General features: G+C 53.7%; 3 protein-coding genes across 3 annotated transcripts; 2 read left to right on the top strand and 1 right to left on the bottom strand.

Annotated features, from left to right (window-relative positions):
• Positions 1 to 303: 303 nt before the first annotated feature.
• Positions 304 to 4,637, top strand: TGME49_205570 (hypothetical protein). Its single transcript, XM_002367747.2, has 3 exons — positions 304 to 1,145; positions 1,505 to 2,767; positions 3,143 to 4,637. The coding sequence occupies exons 1-3, from the start codon at positions 956 to 958 to the stop codon at positions 3,622 to 3,624; spliced, it is 1,935 nt and encodes a 644-aa protein (XP_002367788.1). The 5' UTR covers positions 304 to 955; the 3' UTR covers positions 3,625 to 4,637.
• A 2,139-nt stretch (positions 4,638 to 6,776) lies between these two features.
• On the bottom strand, positions 6,777 to 12,752 carry TGME49_205580 (nuclear factor NF4). The gene is made up of 5 exons (XM_002367748.2): positions 12,242 to 12,752; positions 11,250 to 11,479; positions 10,477 to 10,673; positions 9,742 to 9,819; positions 6,777 to 9,186 (listed from the first exon to the last, which is right to left on the bottom strand). Exons 1-5 carry the CDS (start codon positions 12,473 to 12,475, stop codon positions 8,432 to 8,434), a joined length of 1,494 nt encoding a protein of 497 aa, XP_002367789.1. The 5' UTR covers positions 12,476 to 12,752; the 3' UTR covers positions 6,777 to 8,431.
• A 1,910-nt stretch (positions 12,753 to 14,662) lies between these two features.
• Positions 14,663 to 19,547, top strand: TGME49_205590 (hypothetical protein; the record flags this gene model as incomplete). Its single annotated transcript, XM_002367749.2, has 9 exons — positions 14,663 to 15,001; positions 15,295 to 15,501; positions 15,920 to 16,069; positions 16,531 to 16,665; positions 16,937 to 17,040; positions 17,421 to 17,645; positions 18,148 to 18,310; positions 18,880 to 19,005; positions 19,353 to 19,547. The coding sequence occupies 9 exons, from the start codon at positions 14,663 to 14,665 to the stop codon at positions 19,545 to 19,547; spliced, it is 1,644 nt and encodes a 547-aa protein (XP_002367790.2).
• Between the last annotated feature and the right edge of the window lie 1,228 nt (positions 19,548 to 20,775).

The following is a 20,775-nucleotide window of genomic DNA, read 5'->3' as shown; positions in this document are numbered from 1 at the left end:
ACAGAAGAAGAGTCCGGAGGCGGAGAGAGAGCGGAAGGCAAGGAAGCTTCGTGAAGTCCCTTAGTCGGATTGTGCCAACATGTTTCGATCAAAAAAAGGCCTGGTAGTCAGCTTCAGAGTTTTTGAGTGAAATCCGAACAGCGAGACACATCGTCGTAAAACGGCATGAGGACGCGCTGGAGAGTCGGTTTTTGGCGCTGGGTGGACGACGCATGCGCGCTGCGGCTCACGCAAAGTGGACGCACACGCGGGACTTACAGCGGGAGGGCCCCTGGAGGCACCTGGGGTCGCGGAGTTTCGTCTTTCCGCTTTCTTCCTGAATCGTCTTTAGTCGCGAGGGCTGCCCTGCGTCTTTGGGCCCAGCAGATGCTCTGCGCGCGGCAAAAAGCCTGAACGTGCTGCGCGGACGGCAATCGACCCCCTGCATGCAGTGGAGACCGCCGATTCCCGCGCCGCCGAAAGCTTGGCCAAAATCTTGACACCGCGAGCTAGTCTTTGCTCCGGAAGCAACTCGAGCGACCGTCCATTTCGAACTGCTCTGGTATCAGCGGTTTCGCAGAATATGCGGACGCTGGGCGCCCGGTAGTGCCGCTCCGGAGAAGCGACGTGGACACACACCTATCTGGTCGGCAGATTCTTTCCCGCCGGCGGGGGCCGGAGAGGCCGCGAAAGTGTTGACAGAAAGTCTGCACTCTCGTCCCTTTTCGCTGTTCGTTCTGTCTGCGACGAGAAAGTGGCAATCGTCACATTCGTGGTCCGCTGCCAACACACCCGTCGACCCGCGCCGCCTCAGTCTCTGAGGTGTACGTACACCTGCCCTTTGGGTGTATGTACAAGCCTCGAATGTCACTGACACGCCAGGGTGGATCTGCGTGACCGTCTGACTTGAGTTAGTTTCCTACGACTCGTGAAACGACCCTCGTCTCCCCTCGAAGCTTTCTTTCTTTCATCTGCAATGGCGGGGTCAGCTCCTACCCCCTCGCTTCAGACCGCAGCGACCAGCACGGACAGGCCGCCGAGCGCAGACGACACGGTCGAGATTGGGCTGGACATGCAGGCGCCCCTTGCCGGTGTCGTGGTCAACATCGACGGTCTGCAAAAGGTTCGCCCCAGCAGTCTTCAGAAGGAATTCGCCTCTCTCGAAGGTAACGTTGGTTGAAAACGCGGATCGGTCGCGTCTTCGACTCTGTGTCCTGCGGCTGGCCCACACGGTTTCTCGTGTCTCCGTTCGCGAGTGGTTCGTCGAGAACGAAACGCGGTTTCTAAAACTCCGTCAAGTCGGCATGCGCCTCTCTCTATGTCGCCCATTCACGTCGCACTGGAACTCCTTCTGCTTCTCAGTGTACTGGTTTACGCGTTTAGCAGATAGACAGCAAGAGAGGGGGAACGCCCGCTGGTCGAGCATCACTGTCCGGGTATTGCCGTGCTTCTGGGAAGCGTCTGTTCACGTGTCCACCTGGATTCCTCCACCCACAGTCTCTGCATGCATCTCTGTCTCCCGCAGCGAGTGAGACCGTCGGCGAGTTGCTGCAGCGACTGGAGGCGACGCACCATCGTTTGGAAGACCTTCGTTTGTTTCAGGCGGCCGTGAGCGAGGTGCACTGCGGGCCTCGACCTGGCGAAGTGTCTGTCAACTTCGTGTTGAAGGAGAAGGCAGCTTCGTATTTGTTTGGAACGTACGTGAACTCGAGAGGCGACGTTGAACTGGAGGCCAATGCAGAGGTTCCAGCTTTTCTCGGAGGCACTCAGACGTTTTCTCTGACCGGAGGCGTCACGCCAGTCAGTTCGACTTCTCAGCTCAAGCTGTCTGCGGACCTCGCCTTCCCCAGGCTGCCCTGTCTCCCCCTCTTCACTCGGCTCTGTCCTGTCGCTGCACAGCGGCCCAGGGGGGGGGAGGCAGCAGCCCTCGCGAAGAAGCCGCCAGGTCTCGACAGAGCGACAGCGGAGGGCGGCGAGAAGTCTGCGGGAGGTTCCGCGCGCGGCTGCCACGCGGGAGTCTTCTCTTCCGGATTGCTTCGCGCGTTCTCGACGCAGACCTCCTGGGCCGCGGCCTCGTCGTTCTTCCTCCAACAGACCGGAGTCGGCGCTCAGGTCTTCAGCGGTGACGGCCGCCACACGCTTGCCTGGGAGACCTGCATGCGAGACATCGTTCCCGCGTGCGACGCCTCGCGAATGGCTTCTCCCTCGATTCTTAGGACGCCCCTCAGATCGCTCAAGCACGGCCTTCGCTACGACTTCACGCTCGACCGTCTGGACAAAGCAGACAGTCGTCTTTCTACTCGAAGGGCCGACCCGCCGGCGCAGGGAAACTCAGCCTCTGAAGGCGGCGCTTCAGCCGGTGTCGATCCACGCGAAAAAGTTGCGGACGCCGGCCTCTTTCCCCGCAGTGGCTACGTGGTGAACGCAGGCGCCGAGGTGGCTTTGCCCGGGGGTGACACTCGGTTCTTCAAGGCCCATTTCCAGGGCTTTGCTGCGGCGCCGCTTCCGCTTACGATGTTCTCGCTCTCGAGAGACAAGGCTCGTCTCGCGGCTGCGGGAGCCAGAGATGAGGGCGAAACAGTGGCGAGCACAGAACAGGAAGAGAACCAGGAGAAGAAAACGACGCACACGCCCTGGGTTCTCAGCGGGAGAATCGGCTGCGGATTCCTCGTCCCTGGAGGCAGTGGAGGCGCGAGCATCTGCGACAAATTCCGCCTCACAGGCCCCTACGGCGCCGGCGCGGCCTTGCGGGGCTTCCGAAGCTACGCAGTCGGGCCGTCTGATGTCTGTAAGGCGACCTGTTCTGTTTTCAAAGGAGGAAGGCAGGGAAAGGCGTCCAGATACTCTTCAGACGCGTTGGGTGCATTTGCCAGCGTTCAGCATCAAGTTAGAGAAGCAGCAGCAGGGTGGGAAGAGACCTCAGAGACAGGGGAGAGACAGGCGAGAGACAAAAGAAAGATACGCCTCAGAGAGAAGACGCAGAGGGCGGTGCTTTGGGGGAAGGTGTATTGCGACTTCACGGTCGAATGTGTGTCGGAGGAAAGCGCGACACAAGGTGTCTGAGGCGAGAAAGGAACGCGAAAAACTGTCTTGTGTGTTGTGTGTCTCCCTGTTTCGTGTCGTTCATGCATCTCCTGCCTTGCGGTGGTCTCTGCTTCTCCAGGTCACATTCAAGATCCAACGACGAAACGTTGGCGTCCAGCTGTCGACTACCTCGGCGGGGATTCCTTCCTCGCGTCTGAGGTGTCTCTGTCGTACGATCTGCGTTTCCCCTCTTCGTGGCGAACGTCTTCTTCTGTTCCGCCCTCGGTAGGCGACCAGCGGGCCGCGTCTTCGACTCCGCCTGCATCACCCTTCCACCCGCGAGCGTTTCTGTTTGGGAGTGTCGCGACGCTTGGCGACGTCTTTTCTGCGACGCGCAGTCCTTCGTCAGTCGATGGCTCTGCTGCCAAAGACGTTTTCCTCCGCTTCACAGAACTCCTGAGGAACTGGAGAGGCACCGTGGGTTGGGGTCTAGCGCTCCCAGTCTACCGCGGCGTCTGGCTGGAGGGGGTCGTTGCGTTGCCTGTCAGGAAGCAGAAGAACGACGAAGTTCAGCGCTTCCAGCTGGGTCTTCGTCTCTCTTCTGGAAGACTCCCCGAGTAGACAGAAGACAGGCGAACGGAGTGGATCACTGCCGCGTTTCGAGCGAGCAGCGGTGGCGAGAGGCTGCTACTAAACGAAACGGAGGAGCCGATGAAGACAGCAGACTCACGTAGACCCTGGGGGTGTACAGTATGCAGGCCTCTAGGTTAGGGACAAGGAATCCGCCGGATTCAGAGGTCAGAGTCGAGAAAGATTCCCGGCTTCCTACGATTTCTCGTGGCTCTTCTGACGCGGCTGGGGTCTCCACCAATGGAAGAAGCAAAGAGTCATCTTTTGTGTGATCGACTGCAGGCTTGCTGAAGCGTGAAAAGTGTTGATGGAGAAGGATAGGTCCGGATTCAGGGAAGTGGAGGCATTTGAGGTTCGTAGAGAAAGAGCGATTCCCTTCAGAAGACCGGGACCGAGAGGCGAATTGTGGCGGGCGCCTCTTTCAAATGACCTCTCGAACGGGGCGACTTTTTGTGGCAATGAAACATAAACGCGAGTCAAAATGTGGGGCGTTCTGGGACGAGTAGGAAGCGCGAGCTGCGGTGCTGCCACAAAGATTCATTCGTGTGTTTGTACAGAAGATCCTGTACGGTCGATGGGGAACTGCCTGTACGTTTACTAACTTTGACAGGCGGGAGGAAGTCGCTTCGCACAGAGAGAATTCCGTAGAGAGGCGGAGATCGTCGGCAGTCTCGCCGGTTCGGTCGAATCGTGGAAGAACAGTGTAGGGCACAACTGCAGGCATGTCCAGCTTATTTCAAGATCAATGGCTATGTCGGTTTTCTGTCGTTGTTGGTTTCCATGAAACACTTCTGTTGAATGCTTGTGCTACATCGCCTGTCGTGTTGTTGTCTCGGTCCACGCCTGTTGGGTCGGTAACGTTTCCTCTCGCAGATGGCACCATCTCCTCCGCAAAAACGTCTTGCGTGCTTTACCTGGTGGTCCTCAAACTAACAGTGCAACACCGCATATTCTCACCTTTCCATATGTTACGCTCAGAACCTTCCCCTTGCGGAGCAGCTGTAATGTCGTAGGTTATCGAAGAAGACGCGCGAAGGACCGAAAACCTGCCTCAGCTGCTTCGAATTGCCGTGGTAGCCTTTGGTGCGCGGACGTCTGAAAAAAGCGGCTGCAGCGTTGGCTCTTTCGACTTCGGACTCGACACAGCACCTCCCCAAACGCTAAATTCGAAAATGACATGAGAAACAAAGGCACTGAGAGTTGCGACTGAGGTGTCGCCCACCTGGGAAGCGCGTACTGCGAAGCAATGCAGCAGAATTACCTGTGGAATAGTCTCGAGAAGCGTGTCGCGGTAGGGCGTCAGACCTGGCAGGCGCCGGACAGACGCAACTCGGCTTAAATCACATAGCACGCGAAAAGGCAGAAACGATGGCGACCCCCAAAGCGCAGGGTGCCTTTATCCCAGGGCATCAATGCAGAGGAAGTGCCACTCGCTGAAGCCTCAGTCGTCACCAGAACCTTACACTCGACAAAGCTGTTTGACTAGCGTCCTGAAGCTTTTTGGAAGAATCATCGATAGTCTTTGGCACCCAAGGGCGCGATTGGCTTGCTCTCCAGGGAAATATGTCTCCGGAATTTACAACGTATACCGGTTGTTCCCTCAGTTTCCTTTCGCACTGTGTCTCGGTAGGAACTCCTACTGAAAGTGTAGTTTCTTTCTTCACAGTCACTCGCGGCATGGTTCCCTGATTTCCTGAGCTAACGGCAGAATTTTTTCTTCACACCCACAAAACCGAGTGAAAGTGGTCCTTCGTGAAAAGTGGACAGCATGAGGATGTATTGTCCTTACCACATTCTAATTCGGCATCGTCTGCGTACAAAGTATCAGTGATTCAGTCCTTTGAGGGGCTCAGAGTGGTCGGCTGAGGTTGCTGATTGCTTTTCGCTTTATAAGCTCAGGTGACCAGCTGATCTGTCCTTGCAGTTACCCCTGTCTAGACCGCTACAGTCACTGTGCAGTGGTCCGTGTCGTCTCGTTCAACGCAATAGAGTCAACATTCGTGTTGTCGACACACGGGAATCTCTCCTGCGGGACTCGTTCACCTTGGTACCAGCCGCCCAGGTGACGCGTCTCTCGGACTTGACTCTAATGTCGTTGAAAAAGATGCGCGCAGCGCTGCTGCGTGTGTTCGTTTTTTGTTTTGAGTTGGCAGCGCTTTCAGAGCGGACCTGCTCGTTGCTCAGGTCTTCTGGCGAGCGTTTTACTGGATTTTGGCGCCCCATCTCCAGCACATATGAGGCTTCCAGCACGGCTGCGGGAAAGGGCTGTTTCGTTCTCGTCCCTAAAGCACATGCACGTGGTAGTTCCGTTTCTGTCCACACCGCATTTTGATTTTGCCTTTGCGGCAGCGGACACGGCGCCGACACAGCTCGAATATTCGTGAAAGATGATGGGCTGTCATATTCTGCGTAGAGGTGCTCGCCAGAAGGGCCATCAGCGCTAGTCGAGTATTCGTACAGTTTGCGACAATACGCGTAGCAGTCCTTTCTACAGAGACGTATGGGATGTCGAGGCCGGGCCCTGGGAACCGTGGCATCACATGTGAGACTCGTTTTTTTCATGCCATGTTGTTACGTCAACGCATGTCGCAGCGCCAGTGGAGAGGCGTGCCAGTGCCGGTGAGTGTTGGCAGATTGTCACGAGTTGCGATGGCTGTAGTTAGTACATCTGAGTACCTTTGATAAAGCACTTCCAATGGGAATTTAGGAAGCAAGATTGTATAGGTTTGACGCGTTCAGGCCTCGAAGGCGGGTAACAAAGCCGGGAATGCTCATGACGCCGATGGTAAGTCCTGTGCATGCAAGGAGTCGTCTGGAAGTTGTCGTCTACAGCCTTGTATTTCCTGAGGATGGAGACTGTAGTGTCGGGTGAAAAGAAGGAAACAATTCTGTCAGCTTAGGGTGATTATGTCACCCTTCGAGTTATTCATGTCTGCTGTTTGCAGCACCCTCGCGTGACAGCCTTTTTCAACGTAAACAATACTGAAAAGTCCTTCTACGAACACAAAAACGACATTGAACTACAATTCCGCGAGGCTCTCCTCAGTGTGTTTCTCGTGGGTACAGTCCAACCAGAAGAATCCTCCTGGAAGTATCTCGTTGGCAGAAATGTGGATTAGAAAAAGGACGATGACAGTGACTGGGGCAATCAACGAGCGTCTGTGCTCAACTTCTTAAGGAGGCGCCCTACGCAAGAGGAGCACTACTGTTGTGGTGGAATTGCTGTGGTGCCTTATTCCCACATTCGAAACTGACATGGGGTTTCGCACCAAAGTTCAGTTGACTTCACACACGGTTAAGGACACCTAAAGGGGCAGCGGACTATGGCTACAAACGAGTGAAGGCTCCATAAAAGAACAAAGCCAGAGGGAAGCGCGTAGAATACTGACTTCCCAACCACCGCGAGCGCCAGTTCAACGTGTTCAACGTGTTTTGACAGCAGAACGGGGCAAGAAAAGGATGTTTTTTTGAGGGTATCTCTCCTGAACGGGCATACGTGGATGTCTCTGTCTTCTTTCTCTCTCCTACTTGGGGTGGAGGCGCAAGTGACGCCAAATTCTCGACACTGCATTCTTTAAACGAGACACCGGCGAAATAAACGGTCAAATTTTGGAGGACCGTGCGCGACGGTGAATACGAAGTGTGGACCAGCTCTTCCCGCAAAGCACACGAGGATCCCGATTTCAGCAGCCGAGCGGGGCTCTCACCAGGAACTGTTTAGTTTCTTCGTTCGCTTATCCTTCACAGCGGAGGCCACTTTGCTCCTCAAACCCCGCAACATGCTGACTATGTGGCAGCGTCAACAAATATCTACAACGAGTCTTTCAAAGCAAGCCTACTCAAATTCTGCAGTCCGAAGCTCCGATGGTGGCGTGGTTCCCAAACGAGAAAAACTCGTTCCGTGCTTATACCGAAGTACATACCTGCACCTTCTTGGCTTCTGCATCTCAAAAACGTCGTGAAACTCTTGCACTGTCAAGGTGGACAACAACAAATCTCGATAAGAAGGCAAAATCCGAGCCGCAAAGCCCGATCACAGGCCGAAGCAGACTTGACAGTTTGTTTCACTGAATGAACCGCTATTCTGGGAGCATACGAACAGTTTGGGGAAACTCCCAAAGTACACCGCAACTTTGAGAAGCAAACCGTGACAATAACATCTCAGACAGCTGGTACGCGTGTACCTCGAAATCGATTTTGAGAATCCCCGATGCAGAAGAAAAGTAGGGATGTCGAAATGACGCGCCTGTTTACAGAATCTCCGTTCGCTGTTGCGCAGCAGTTACACAGCTGGTCGCCAAAAAATGAACATCGGTAAAGCCCTCTGTCGATTGATGAGCTATGCGCTCTGGGGATAACCAGAAACGAAGGCACTTTGGTGTTCCACGAGCACAACCACCACCGCAGACCCTCCACGCCAAAAGGGGACGGCAGTCTACGGACAAGTACACAGAAAAGACGATTTGGATGCAACAGCGGAAATCCACGAGTTCTCCGCAGAATGAAACAATCGCGGGCCTCGACTGCCCCAGAAACCGACAGAGTTCACCCTGTCGACCCAGGCGCAAAACTCAAAGTCCATCGGTGTCTTTCTTGAGCCTTCATCCACGTGTGTACATTTATCCCAGTCTCTGGACAAATTCGCGAGCACCACTCTTGCCCAGACGCTTCGAAACTACTCTACTGGAGGCGTCCCCGGAACTCGCAGGCTCCTTTACCGACTCGACGATATTGACACTGAAACTTTCTGAAGTTGACCCGCGAAAGCCTTCCAACTCCTCTGCGTCGACCGCGGATCTCAGTCTTCATCGGAGCTGGAGTCGTCGCTGTCTGAGGAGCCCGAGTCTTGAGCAGGAGAGCTCTTCGCACTCGCTCCTGCAGCGTCTGCGCCGGCTGTCTTTGCCCCAGCCTTTGCAGCTGGCTTCGCTTCTTCCTCAGACTCGTCACTGGACGAGTCCGAAGAATCGGAGTCGGATTCAACGGTCTTGGCGTCCGTGTGAGCCGCACGCGTGGTGGCTGAAACTTTCGCTTTCGGCGCTGGCACCACCGCGGGGCTGCTCGGAGCTGGAGCGCCGGCATTTTCGGTGCTTTTTCCATTGGCCGAGGTCGCGGTTGTGTGCGTCGCACCCCCGTCGATCTTCGCTTTCTTCGGTCCGGCTCTCTGCTTCGGCGCAGCGCTTCCTGTCTTGGCTTTTGCAGCCGCGACGCCCTCCGCCTCTCCAGGCGCTGCGTCCGTCACGGCCGGCGAGACTGAAGGGTCCCGCGGTTTTCGGCCTCGCTTCTTCGGCGTGACAAATGCCTCTTTGCCTTCACCTTCGCCACTCAGACCCGAGTTAGAAGGAAGAGCGACTGCAGGCGCTCCCGGCGCACCGACCGACACCGCGACGGAAGCCGCGGGCATTTGGAGAGCCGCGTTCCCTCCACTGGTTTCGCTCACTTCGGCGTGCTTGCCCGTTCGCCCATCTACTGCAAACGGCGGCCGCGTCCGACTCTCTGCAGTGCACCAGCCGTACTTGAATCGGCGAATCGCACTCACGGTCTTGGCCGTCATCGCTGAGGCGCAAAAAGAGCAACAAAAGACACGAAACATAACGGCGACACAGTCTCTCTGAAGCGACACTCTTCGAGGAGTTTGAAAGTCGCCAAAAAACTCAAACGACCTCCTGCTTGTCTTGCCACTGAACTCTCTTGGTATGATGATCCGGGCGATCCTTCCCCTTGCATGCACAGATTCCCCGCACGCACAGGCGGCGGCGGGATGCTACGTGAGAGTCACACCTTGGGGAGTTTGACACAAACATACACGTAGGAAAGATGCTTGGGCGAATTCAGGTGATGGAAAACAGAAGTTTCCACGGGATGCAGAGAAGCGCCCCAAAAACGAAGCCAGAGAAAGACTGGAAACGCAGCACGCAGGAACACGGGAGGAACGGCAAGGCGGGGGAAGGGTCTGTCGTGAAATCTGCTGCGAAAGGATTGATGCACGGCACCTGTAAAAGAAAAGGAAGTCTGAGAAGGACTCGAGTGTAGCAAAGAAAATTGAAATCCAGCTCTCCATTTCCACAACAAGTAACATGCTGTCTGACGACTCCCCACAAAAATTCTCACCAGGCTTTCTGTGACCGTGCTGCAACTCGTGGATGAAGCCTTCGGAAGTCAGACGCTCGTAGATCACCATAGGTACACCTGGTGTGACAGCAGAACAGACGAACATCCCAAAGAAACTGAAGCGCTTGCCGAAAAAAGCAAGGCGACGGCTTGTCCACGCGAAGAGAAGCTTTTCACAATTGAAACTAACACACACTTTCCGACTTTCTTTCGCTCCGCCACACACGTCCGCTTTCCACTCCGGTGTTGCGTTCTGGGTCCACTTGTCCAGCTGTGAGAGGAACTGCGTTTGCTGGTACTTTGGGAGTTGCTGGAAGTTGACGGATTGTGAAAGTTGAACTAGCTTCTTCATGTGGTTATGTAGGCAGTAGGGTGATGCAGAAAAAAAGCTGTGATCAGAGACCACTGTTTACAGCGACAGCTCATGGAGTCATCTGACCTCATCTACTACGCCGCTCCTTTCGTATCGCGGCTTTTCAGCGCGGAAGAAACACAGCTGATGGAAGAGTGAAAGTCGACTGGCATCCCCCGTAGATCTGGAAAGCCACCATCTGTCGACAGTTGCTGGGGTAAAAAAAAAGCACATTCTCTTGGAACTCTCTTTCTTAAATCTAGTTTGTACACAGTCGCCGGATCAGGTTCGTGTTGGTCGGCGCCTGCGCAGGAAGTGGACGAAAGGCTTCGACGCCTTGCATGCGTGCAGAGGTCTCGAATTCTCTGGCATTTTTGGCTTACCCCGAGGCCCCGACAGAACCGACGCCCTGATCGCGCCTGTTTGGAGATCGGTGAGATACACTGGGACGGGCTTCTCTCTGAGAAGGTGAACAAGAACTGTCTTGACGTACAGGAGGCGCAGCTGCTTCCGTGAGACCGCCGAGATGTCAAAGTCGCACTCAATCACTGCCTGAGCGTCGTCCATCATGGTGAAGCCGCTGCAGAGAAGCGAACCATGAAACGCAGATCAGATGCACTTCTGGCACAGTCTCCACAGGAGGCGGCGCTCAGTCGCTGGGCACTCGAGGCCAGAGAAGTCCGGAAGACGCGACGCAAAACGACGTATGCAATGCAGTCTGCACACGAGCGAAAGGGGAGTTCGTAGCGCCCCAAACCGTCGACGCGGTCGCGGCTGAAGACAGGAGAGAGGCGATGCGAAAGGCGACGTCCCCCAATTCCATTCGTTGTGTCGCAGCCTTCACAAGGTGAAGCGTCCTTCGACGTTCACACAGAGACCCTGCAGGAGAAAAGGTCTAGGAGGAGTACGCGAGAGACGCGAAAAAAAACGCAGAGCTCTACGAGGAAATACCACTTCCCAGATCTTGTGGTTTCGTCTGCCTGCTTTTGGGGACGAAAGACGCGAAGGAATTCTTGGCGTCCAAGAAGAACCGTGTGCTTCAGAGAGCACACGGTGCGGGTGTGAGATTCGTTCTCTTCGACTGCCGCACTTTGAGTTGCGAGAAAATGCCGCGAACGGAAAAAAGTGAAGAAAAAGAAAGACCAGATGGACCTACTTATGCGGGGGAGGCCGGCGCAAGCTGGCGCCGCCTTTGGCAATGACCAAGTCGACGCCTCCGGAGACCAGGCCGAAGCCTGGGATTTCCAGGCGCATCGCGGCAGAGTCGAATTCAGGCTCCTCTGTTTCGCGGCCCATGGTGAAGAGGTGAAGTTTCGCAGACTCTGGAATAACTGCAGAGAAAGCCTTCGCCACTCGTCGCGCATTCGCTGCACTGTTCCTCGGACCCTGCATACATTGAGAAGAAATGTCCAGTGTAAGCCATGCAGCGGTGTCCAGCAACTGCATACGAGCTGCTGTACAAACAGCATGATCTTCAGCACTCATACAAGTGACGCTCGTCGACTCTCTTCGGCGAAGCCTTCAGACCCGCGCGCCCGAGAAAAAACATGCCTGCCTGCGCGCAGGGAAAACCTTCGCAAGCGCGATACACGCGAGACGGCCGGTCGACGAAGATCTTTCCAGATCCCAATCAAGAGAACCGCACGAAGAATTCACTCCCCCGAGAGGGGCTGTTGTAGCATAAGCAGGCATCGATGGATAAAGCAGTCTTTCCATGTGCACATGGCAGACGCAAATACAGTTCAGACGGACTGAAGCAGTAATACGATGTGGAGACGACTGCAAAGAGGAAACGAAGGAAGGGGAATCATTTAGAATGAATCAGCAGGAAGGGAGCAAGTCCGAGACAGAAGCGGGGACTCTTGGCGCAACGCAGCGAACTGCATGGCCCCTGCAGGCTTCTACATAACTGGCAGTGCGTAGGCAGAGAGTGCGAAACAACAGAAAGAGGCTCTTCGCGGTTTCGACGGTGCGGAACTGGGGGAAAGTCGGGCTCCTCCCCGCTACCAGGACGTAAGGCAGCCGAGAAAACCTGCGTTCATCCAGTGCTTTCCCCCGCCTCTCTGGACATCCCAGAGTGCCTCGTCCACAGTGTTTCTTCCATATTTTCTACCAGAGGTAAACGGGGATTTGAGAGGAGGTTCTTACCTTTTCCCAGCCCTTGAACTTCAGATTTGAGACGGCGGGCGAGGTGGCGCCGCCGGTTCCGTCTTCCTGCTTTTCTTCCGTATTTGCATTTTCTTCAGGTTTTCGCGGGGAACCGACGGTAAGGGATTCTGCAAAACCTGTGACCCACTGAAAAGCTGCAAATTGCCGGGGGTTGGCGGCCAGTTCGGCGGCGGACCAGAAGAGCGGCAGTGCGCCAGACTTCGTCGAAGCCATTTTTCCAGCAGGCGAGAAGGCGGTGTTTCAACACGCGAGAGCAAGACTGGAAAGCAAAAGTGAAGAGGCGAGGAACCTGCCCCCGAAATTCTTAGCTACCGCAGGCTGAAAACCACGGAAAACTTTCCTGCATAGCAAGCGAGAAGCACGAAGCCCCACGAGAGAGATCCCGTCAGACATGCGCCGCAGAAGAAAAAAAATCCGGAACTTCGCACTTGCACACACACGAGCTCGTTTGCGCCCCTCAGCGCGCGGACCGAATTGCAAAGAGTCTTCTGAAGAAAATCTCGGGATTTCACGAGTCCAGACCGTTCGCGACTGCTCGAAACACGGCCCAAGAAGACGAAGCCGCAACTGGCGAGTCTACTCTTCTCCGGAGGTGGGCGAGAGATGCCGTGCAGCGGCCGTCATCTGGCTCTTGGGGTGGGCAGCGCTTCGTGAATCAGAGCAAGTGCTGTTTTTCCTTCACCCTGGAGAAGGACGTTGCACTTTCGCTCTAGCAAACAGCTCCTATTGTGAACGAGCCAAACTTCTGCGCAAACGCGTGTGGAGAGGGCGCTCCCAACCGTAGATCCCGCTAGTAACGCTTGAATCAGCGTCCCTGATGCCTCGTTCTCACAGCTGGTGAATGGGGCAAGCTTACTTCAACATCTCGCAGCAAGACAACGCTGCTGTTTTTCGCCACCATGTGAGCAGAGGCGCGCTGCAATGTATAAAGTACTCTAAAGGATGAATTCCCGCTTTAAAGCTGCTACTTCCTGCTGAGCCGGACACTGGGGACATCTTGCCTCGTATCAACAGAGGTCGAGTGAGTGTGTATGGCACCCAGAACTACACAAGGATCCACACTGTTTGCTTCACTTTAGGTGGAGGATCTGTAGATATCTCTGAAAGTATGTGTGAAGCATAGAGAAGCGCGACCCGAACCTCCAAGTTCTGATCTTGCGGGAATCTGGTCGCAGTGCTCGCTTACCTACCGCAACACTCGTGTGTGCGTAATCGATCAAGCACTTACCAGTCTTTTCTCGCGACCAGTGGCCATTCTTTTTCTCGGCCGCTGGATACCTTTTGTGGAGAAAGGTGAGGCAAACGACATGCAGAGGGGGATGCATTTCCCTGCAGTCGTGTGGGGCAGTTGCCCACGTGGGCCAGCCAGGCCAGCTGTGTGACACAAATCGATTGTCGTGTTCTTAGTGCTTTCCCCTTCCCCTCTGAAAGCTCCGTTCACCTTTGCAGGGGCTGCAAAAGTGTTGCGAACAAGTGCTGCGGCTGGACGTTGGGGTGGACTGTTGGTGCCTCCCACCCCGGTCCCAGCCCCAAGATGGAAGCGGTTGCGGCATTAATTCCTTTATGCAGTTGCTTGCTGCCATCTCTGCGATCATCTTTCTAGTCAGTTGTAGACATCTATTCGTTTTCAGTACCCGACTTTCTCCGTCCACCGCTTAAGTGGAAGTTGCTAGACTACAGAAGAAAAACAGTGTGCAGCAAAGGAACCTAAGTTTTATCCCTAGTCGCGCCAGTGTGTTCCGAAATTGAGAAGTTAAAGTTCCATTTATCTGGTTCATGGCGAAGTGAAGGGCAAAATATCCTTCACCTAATGTTCATGTCTTAAGCCTCATTTGATTAGCTAGTAAACGACTGCTGAATTGTTTGAAACTCAAAACTGGTGTCGAGGAGCACTACCGAACACCACGCCTGGTACCCGAGGCATGCCCTCCATGCGCTACGGTAAGCTCCTGTTGTTCCTTTTGCCTTTTACTAGCCAGTCTTCTTTCATTGGACACCTGTCACATTGTAATGTGTGCGCGCTTCCGCGTCACGTCGGCGAGGCTAACAGACCGCGGGAGAAGCAGCCCCGTCATTGTCATGTTTTTCTCTATTAATCGATCGGAGGAGTCTGATCACTTGCAGCGAAGAGCCGCGCTAAGAGCAAGCAGATGAACGTCAAAAGGAACAGTGTAGTATGCTGAACTATTTGACTCAAGGTTACACCGGTGCTGTTCACGTAGCCTTGTTCGTGTAGGTGCCCTCAGACACCGGCACAGTCGACCACCTGTGCGTTACATGCAGCGGGAGAACCCAGAAAGCAGTTACTTTTCCTCGCCCGAGACAATTCATGCACGTGCGATGAGTCCCAGGTCCCCAAACGCCGAAGGACTTGCCGGTCCTCCAAGCGGAACCGAAGGCATGACACAGAAAGTCTCGAAGTTCTCAAAGTTGCTCGACTTCTTGGATAAGACTGCTGTAGAACCGCAGCAAATTCACCGCGAGGGTTCAGGCAGAGGACACTCTGATACAGGAGTGGGCAAAAACGTCGACCGGGAGCTTCCCGATGTGCTTTCGTCTCACCCGCCGATCGGTGCAGACTCGAAGACGGCGGTTTTACGGCAGAAAGTCGCCGCCCTCGAGCTGGTGATAGAGGAGAAACACCAGAGCGTGCTAGCACTCAAAAAGCTCCTGGACCAGCAAGAAGAAGCAAAGCGACAACTGAAAGAGCAACTTCAGAAAGGATTCAAAGCAGAAATCGTAGGTGGTTCAGACCAGCACTCGGATTCAGCAGGCGCTACTGTGGGGAATCGGGGAAGTTCTTGTGCCGCATAGCAAAACGCTTTGCACGAAGGCGCCGTTTTTCGCCCAGATGGACAGACCAGAGGTTTGCGCAGACACACTCTTTTAGCGTAAGATGAACAAGTTCTGTATCGCGTTTCCGGAGGACTGACGAGGTTTCGTGTGGCATTGATGCGCCACACACTTCAGTAGCTGAAGCGTTTATACAGGATACGTCACCTAATGTTTAGTGCTGCCTGTCGACGGATCAGGCCAAATATGAAGAGGCTGTGGAACGTCAGCTTAACATGGTGGACAAACTCCTGGCCGACAAAAATGAATTAACGAAGAAATGCGATGGTCTGGCGGAGGAGATGAAGCAAGCGGAGGCCAGGTTCCAGCTGAAGCTAGAGGAGCAGGAAAAACGCTTTGAAAGAGAAGCCGAACGCCAGAAACGGCAGTCCATAAGCGCAGAGAAGGTGACTCGACAAAACGGCGAGAATGCTACTCGCTGATGCGGTGTTGCGCAGTCGCTTTTTTGTGCATTCGTCAACTGATCATCTGGAACCACTTGTTACCGCGGGCCCCGGAGCGCCTCCGTTCGATAAAGCGGCTCCGGGTGGGGCAGTTGTTTTTAAGAATCACGTCTCACGGCCACAAGGGCAGCTCCAGTGCGCCAGCAAATCCAATACATAGACCACTATATTTTTCTGCTTGGAAGCGTAGACCTCTCGTAAGGGCTCAAAGGTTTGTACCGTACGCTCGAGTGGAGCTGTGGAACACGTGGGAAGCATCTACACCGTGCAAAAGATTTCGGTCTCTGAAACTCGCACTTCACACTCCTCTCCAGGGAATTTTCCCCTTAGGTGTTGTATTGTGCTTGCTCCCTTGAGGCAGGCTCGGAGAGAAGCATGGCAACGGGACAAGACGCAAGAGATCAAAGAAATCACGATTAAAGGACTGGAACCAGAAATCCAGCGTCTGATGGATCGGCATCAGCAAGAGAAGAGGAGAATCGAAGAAAAAATTAGGCGCGCACTAGAAGAGGTAGCGGCACAACACGATCGTTCTTGGAACGCGAAACTCGGTTCACAGAACTGAAACTCTGTTTCAGCGAACAAAAGGAAACGGATGAAAAACGTGGAATAAAATCGAGGCTTGTTTGTGCTTCTGTCACCCTTCATCAATTAGCACTGTCAGGGCCACGACAGTGTCACTTTTGCGGCTTTTGACGATTGTCGCGTAACAAAAATGGGTCAGAGAAGGTTAGTAACGTTTGAGAGACCTGCAGACCCGAAATCATGTCATCGTTTCTCCACACTGAACTTCTGACTAGTTGGAGGCTCTCCAGCCAACTGCCCAGGACAGACACCGCCGCTTTGACATTACATTCATAAGTAGAAACGGCTCCAACCAAGTGTGGAGTAACGAACGCCGAACGCTGGACGCTCGGAACACAGACCATAACACGGCCAGTGCGGACTTGTTCTTTTCTGCATGCGCCTTAGTTTCAGAAGGACGCCCAGGGGAGAATACAGAGGATCAAAGAACAGATGACCCGCGAGCACGATGACGACCTCGAACGAGAAAGGGCGCATCATCGACGACTGATGCGCGAGCAACATGAACAGTTCGAGAAAGAAGTAAGACTGGCGATGAGCTCTGGCTGACAGGCCAAAACAAAGAGTAGATCGACTGTTCGACTTTACTTAAAGGATCTTGGTACGCCGTGACAAACTGGCAAGCCGAAAAAGAGAACATGGCCTATGGGGCACTCCTCTGTCCTCGACGGGATCACGCTGCCGTAGTGTCTCAAACGTCCGTCGCCTGCCCGTTTGCGGCCGTCTTTCGAAATTTGACATGGTTTGTCGCCTACGTTCCTAGTGGTTGTTTTTGCTGGCGTCTCATCACAAGCTCAGAGAAGAAAGAGAAAATCACCTCGCGGACACAGTGAAGACAGAACAAAGATGGGAAAACCAGAAACGGAGAGACGCCGCTCTTTTTGAAGAAAAGGTCACGTAAGCAAGCCAACACTCTTTTGGCGGGACCGCTGCATTGCGTCCTGTAGGTGGCACTGTATGTTTACCGACCTCAGTCTCCACATGCTAATTTTGGAGTATGCCGATGTCGGCTCAGAAAAAAATTGAGAAATGAAACACTCCTGATTCCAGATCTACACCAGGAGTCTAACTCGTAGTAGATACACCCCAAAAACAGCTTATAAATAGTCCTGTCTTCGAGATGACGACTCTCAGCACGTTGGGAATGATCACACTAGCATCTGAGTAGTCGTTTTCTGTTGCTAACGGGGTTTCTAGGTCTCAAGCAAGCGACGAGGTAGATCTCCGAGAGAATGGACTCGAGGCGTCGCGCGTTAGTGTTTTGCCACTAATTTCAGGGCAGCGATTGAGCAGGAAAAGAACCGAGCTAAAGAGCACCTCGAGCAAGTGGCACGAGATGTTGACGCCCTTCGACAGCAGCATGCAGCAGAGCTGCAAAGGCTGCGCGACGAAGTCGAGTCCAAAGAGGCAGAGTGGCGAGAAAAGCTGGCTCATGAGGTCGAAGTTGAAACACAAAAAAGGCTGGAAATGGTCAAGGAGGAGTTGTTGGAGGAACGCGACAGGTACGCCACTCGTACACTCAAAGCCTACGACCGTGAAAAAGGGAAGCCTTGATCAGCTGACCTTGTCAATCCTTGCTAACTCGAATGTGCTGTGAGGTTCCCGGCTCTGTGGCTCGGGGTACAGCTGTTCACTGGTGGACATAGGAAACCAGACCGGAACATCCAAGAAATGCTTGCGTACCCAGTCATGTATATATGTATAAACACAAAACAGTAAACATTTATATAAATGCGAAGATATACAAGCAAACAAGAAATACTTAACTGAGTCCCATGTCCATATGGGACGCGGCAAAGACTAACACACACGCATGTCCTTGATAGTGCTCTCTGCACAAAGCACATATAATGTATACATATATAGATACATATGTATATATATATATATATTCTCGATAGGCGTCTTCAAGACCTTCCCTATATAGTTGCTGGTCATCTTGGGTAAAGATAACTTTAGCAGGGACACTTGAAGGCCGGATCTGGAGTGACGCGTGGGCTGCAGAAAGCTGGATGAAGTCATCGAGAAGATGGGACGAGAGCAATTACTAATTCAGCAACAACATCGACAGAGAATCGACGAAGTGGAACGCAGTACACGCGCAGAAGCATCTGCTCAGCTGAAGTCCGCCTCGGAAGAGAACGCGAAACTCGTCGAAACTCTGAAAGTACGGTTCGCTATCACCACGGCATCGCCTTCACAGACGGTGTTGGATCAATGCATGCAAATGACCGTGTACCTTTCTAGCCCTGGCGAAGCAGGCAAAAAGCTAGCGAGCCTTTCTGGAGAGGAAAATGTGGGTCGCACCTCTGCACGCTGTGCCATTTTGCTGCTCGAGTTGCTTACAAGTGAAGAGCCGATTTGTTTTCATAGATGATTGCTCTCCTGACGATGATCAGTCTAGCATCCCAGCAGTCGTTTCCTCTCGCTGTTGACACGGCTGCTGACAGTTATCCATACATGGAGTCTAGACCACAGCCGATATGGAATAGCCTCCTTGTCGTTGGATATTGAAATCCAACGGGGCAGACAACCAGGATTGCCGTTCTATTTCTTCCTCACCCGCTGCATGTATTCTCCCAGCAGTCGCATTCACTTTGTCTCGTCTACTCGTAGAAGACAGCAACGAGGGGGTTTGATCCGATGGCTTCACAAAGCCGCAGCCGGGGCCTCTTTCGAGGTTCAAGCGACTGCGTGGTGGATGATCTTTTTTTTCCGTCATTCTGTGGTTGACAGCTGAAAGACTTCGAGGCTGCGGCTGCAGAAAAACGCCTCGCGGCTCTCGAAGTCATCAACACGGAGAAACAACAAAGAATCCTCGAGTACGAAGCCGAGATTGAAGAGCGAAGAAAACAGAACCAGGTGGAAGCTCTTTTTCTTTAGGTGAATCGTCTAACGTGCGTTGTGTAGTCGCCCCGTCGATTCGCCGCGTCTGTGATCACGCAACTCGAAACAGCCACCTTTGATTGTTTTGAGCCTTCTCCCGGGGTGATCACATAGTCTTTCCTGGTGTCGTAGATATCCAACTTTCACTGGGCATGGCCTAGACAAAAATGAGAACTCAGCACGCACCCTTTTCGAGTGGAGAACGATCTTCCAGAAAGTGACAACTGCCCTGTTCACCGGTCCTGTGCGCCTCGTCACGCCTACTGCCTCAGAGACAGGGAGCCGTCTTTCACGTGAGGTCACTCGCATTCTGCTTTCTCCAGGCGTTGCTTGAAGAGAAGGAAGAAGAGGCTCAGAAGTGGAAGTCTGTTATTCAAGATCGAGAGGCGGTAGGCATCGAAGAGAGGGGCACCGTGCTCATCAAACGGCCGCGATGTTTTCGCCTCAGGCGAGCTGAGTGGTCCATGCATCGTCCTGTACTGCGGAAGACGCTTACTCCCCGCGCTTCCTTCAACTAGGCAAAGAACGAGGGAGATCGGAAAAAAGGTATGAGCTGAATTTGTGGCGATGTCGCCTTCGCAGGCGTTTGCTGTCGAGCTGCAGTCCCGGGACAAGCAGATGGTGGATCTCACAAAGCAACTCGCTGAGTCTCAGCAAGCAGCCGAAAAAAGTAGACACGACAGTGAAGTGCAACTCGAAACCATCGAAGCCAAGGTGAAACAGGCTCTTTGGGCGAAGGACGAAACAATCCGGGAGCTACGAGAGGAGATGGCTGCTCTGGAAACGAAGGTCAGTCCAACATGCCGTTGTCTGCTGCCCTGTGGTCTACGGGAACGGCTTTGAATCGCTGGTTGCCTTTTGAAATAAAATGTTATTCGAATGCGAAGATCGAGGCGGCTCGCCGGTTGGATCCTGAGCACCTTCACATCCCTTAAACCGTACACGCGGAGAATAGCCTCTTGCCGTCGTCGTGGACGTTAGCAACGACTTCCCAACAACTGGTAGCTTCTTCCGCATTTCAGGGGTCTTCCGCTTCGCGTGTTTTGACACCGTCTTGCATTCAGATGGTTTCTCAAACATCCGCGGGAGACCGGTGGACTTCGTCACGTAACATTCGGGTCAGCATCGTTGTGTGCAACAGCGCTCACCAGGTTTCAACTGCTTCCTTATTCTACGGGTGGTTTCCGTCTCCTCTGTTTATTCCCACCAGGTGGAACACTTTCGCGACATGCTCCGGAAGCAGAGAGAAGAACTCCTAGCCCCCTGCCAGATTTCAACTGAAGAAGAAACGACGCATGTTGCGTTGCCCGAGGGAGCGTGCGAGTCCTCAGAATCCCAGCCCCCCCTTTGTGTGAAAAACTTGAAATCGAGCAGTGCATTACAGGACAAAAGCCGTCGTCCTCGGAAAACTGGACGCCCGATGCGTAGATAACGCTGTGTCTCCTCCGTGGCTGGGTGGCATTGCTCTTCTGCGGCGCGACACAGCAAATGCGCAAGATATGGATTGCTGTTATCGCTCATGTTCGCCGAACGGCAAAACGCTGGCTAAGAGATGCGAGGTCCGACATTTTAGGACGTCGTAACACCTTACCGGCGGTTCCAGGGGAATCATCGTTCGTGGCGTCTGTGCAGCAGCACCTTGTTCGTTTGACCTGATGCGTCGTCAAGTCTCTTCTTAGTGACTCGATTTTGACTATTATCTAGATGCATGTGAATTTCGAGGGAGTTTCGACTCCACAAGGGCGT

Source organism: Toxoplasma gondii, chromosome VIIa, assembly GCF_000006565.2.
Source record: "Toxoplasma gondii ME49 chromosome VIIa, whole genome shotgun sequence".
In the NCBI taxonomy this organism is placed as follows: domain Eukaryota; phylum Apicomplexa; class Conoidasida; order Eucoccidiorida; family Sarcocystidae; genus Toxoplasma; species Toxoplasma gondii.
This window is presented reverse-complemented; position numbering and strand designations above follow the sequence as displayed.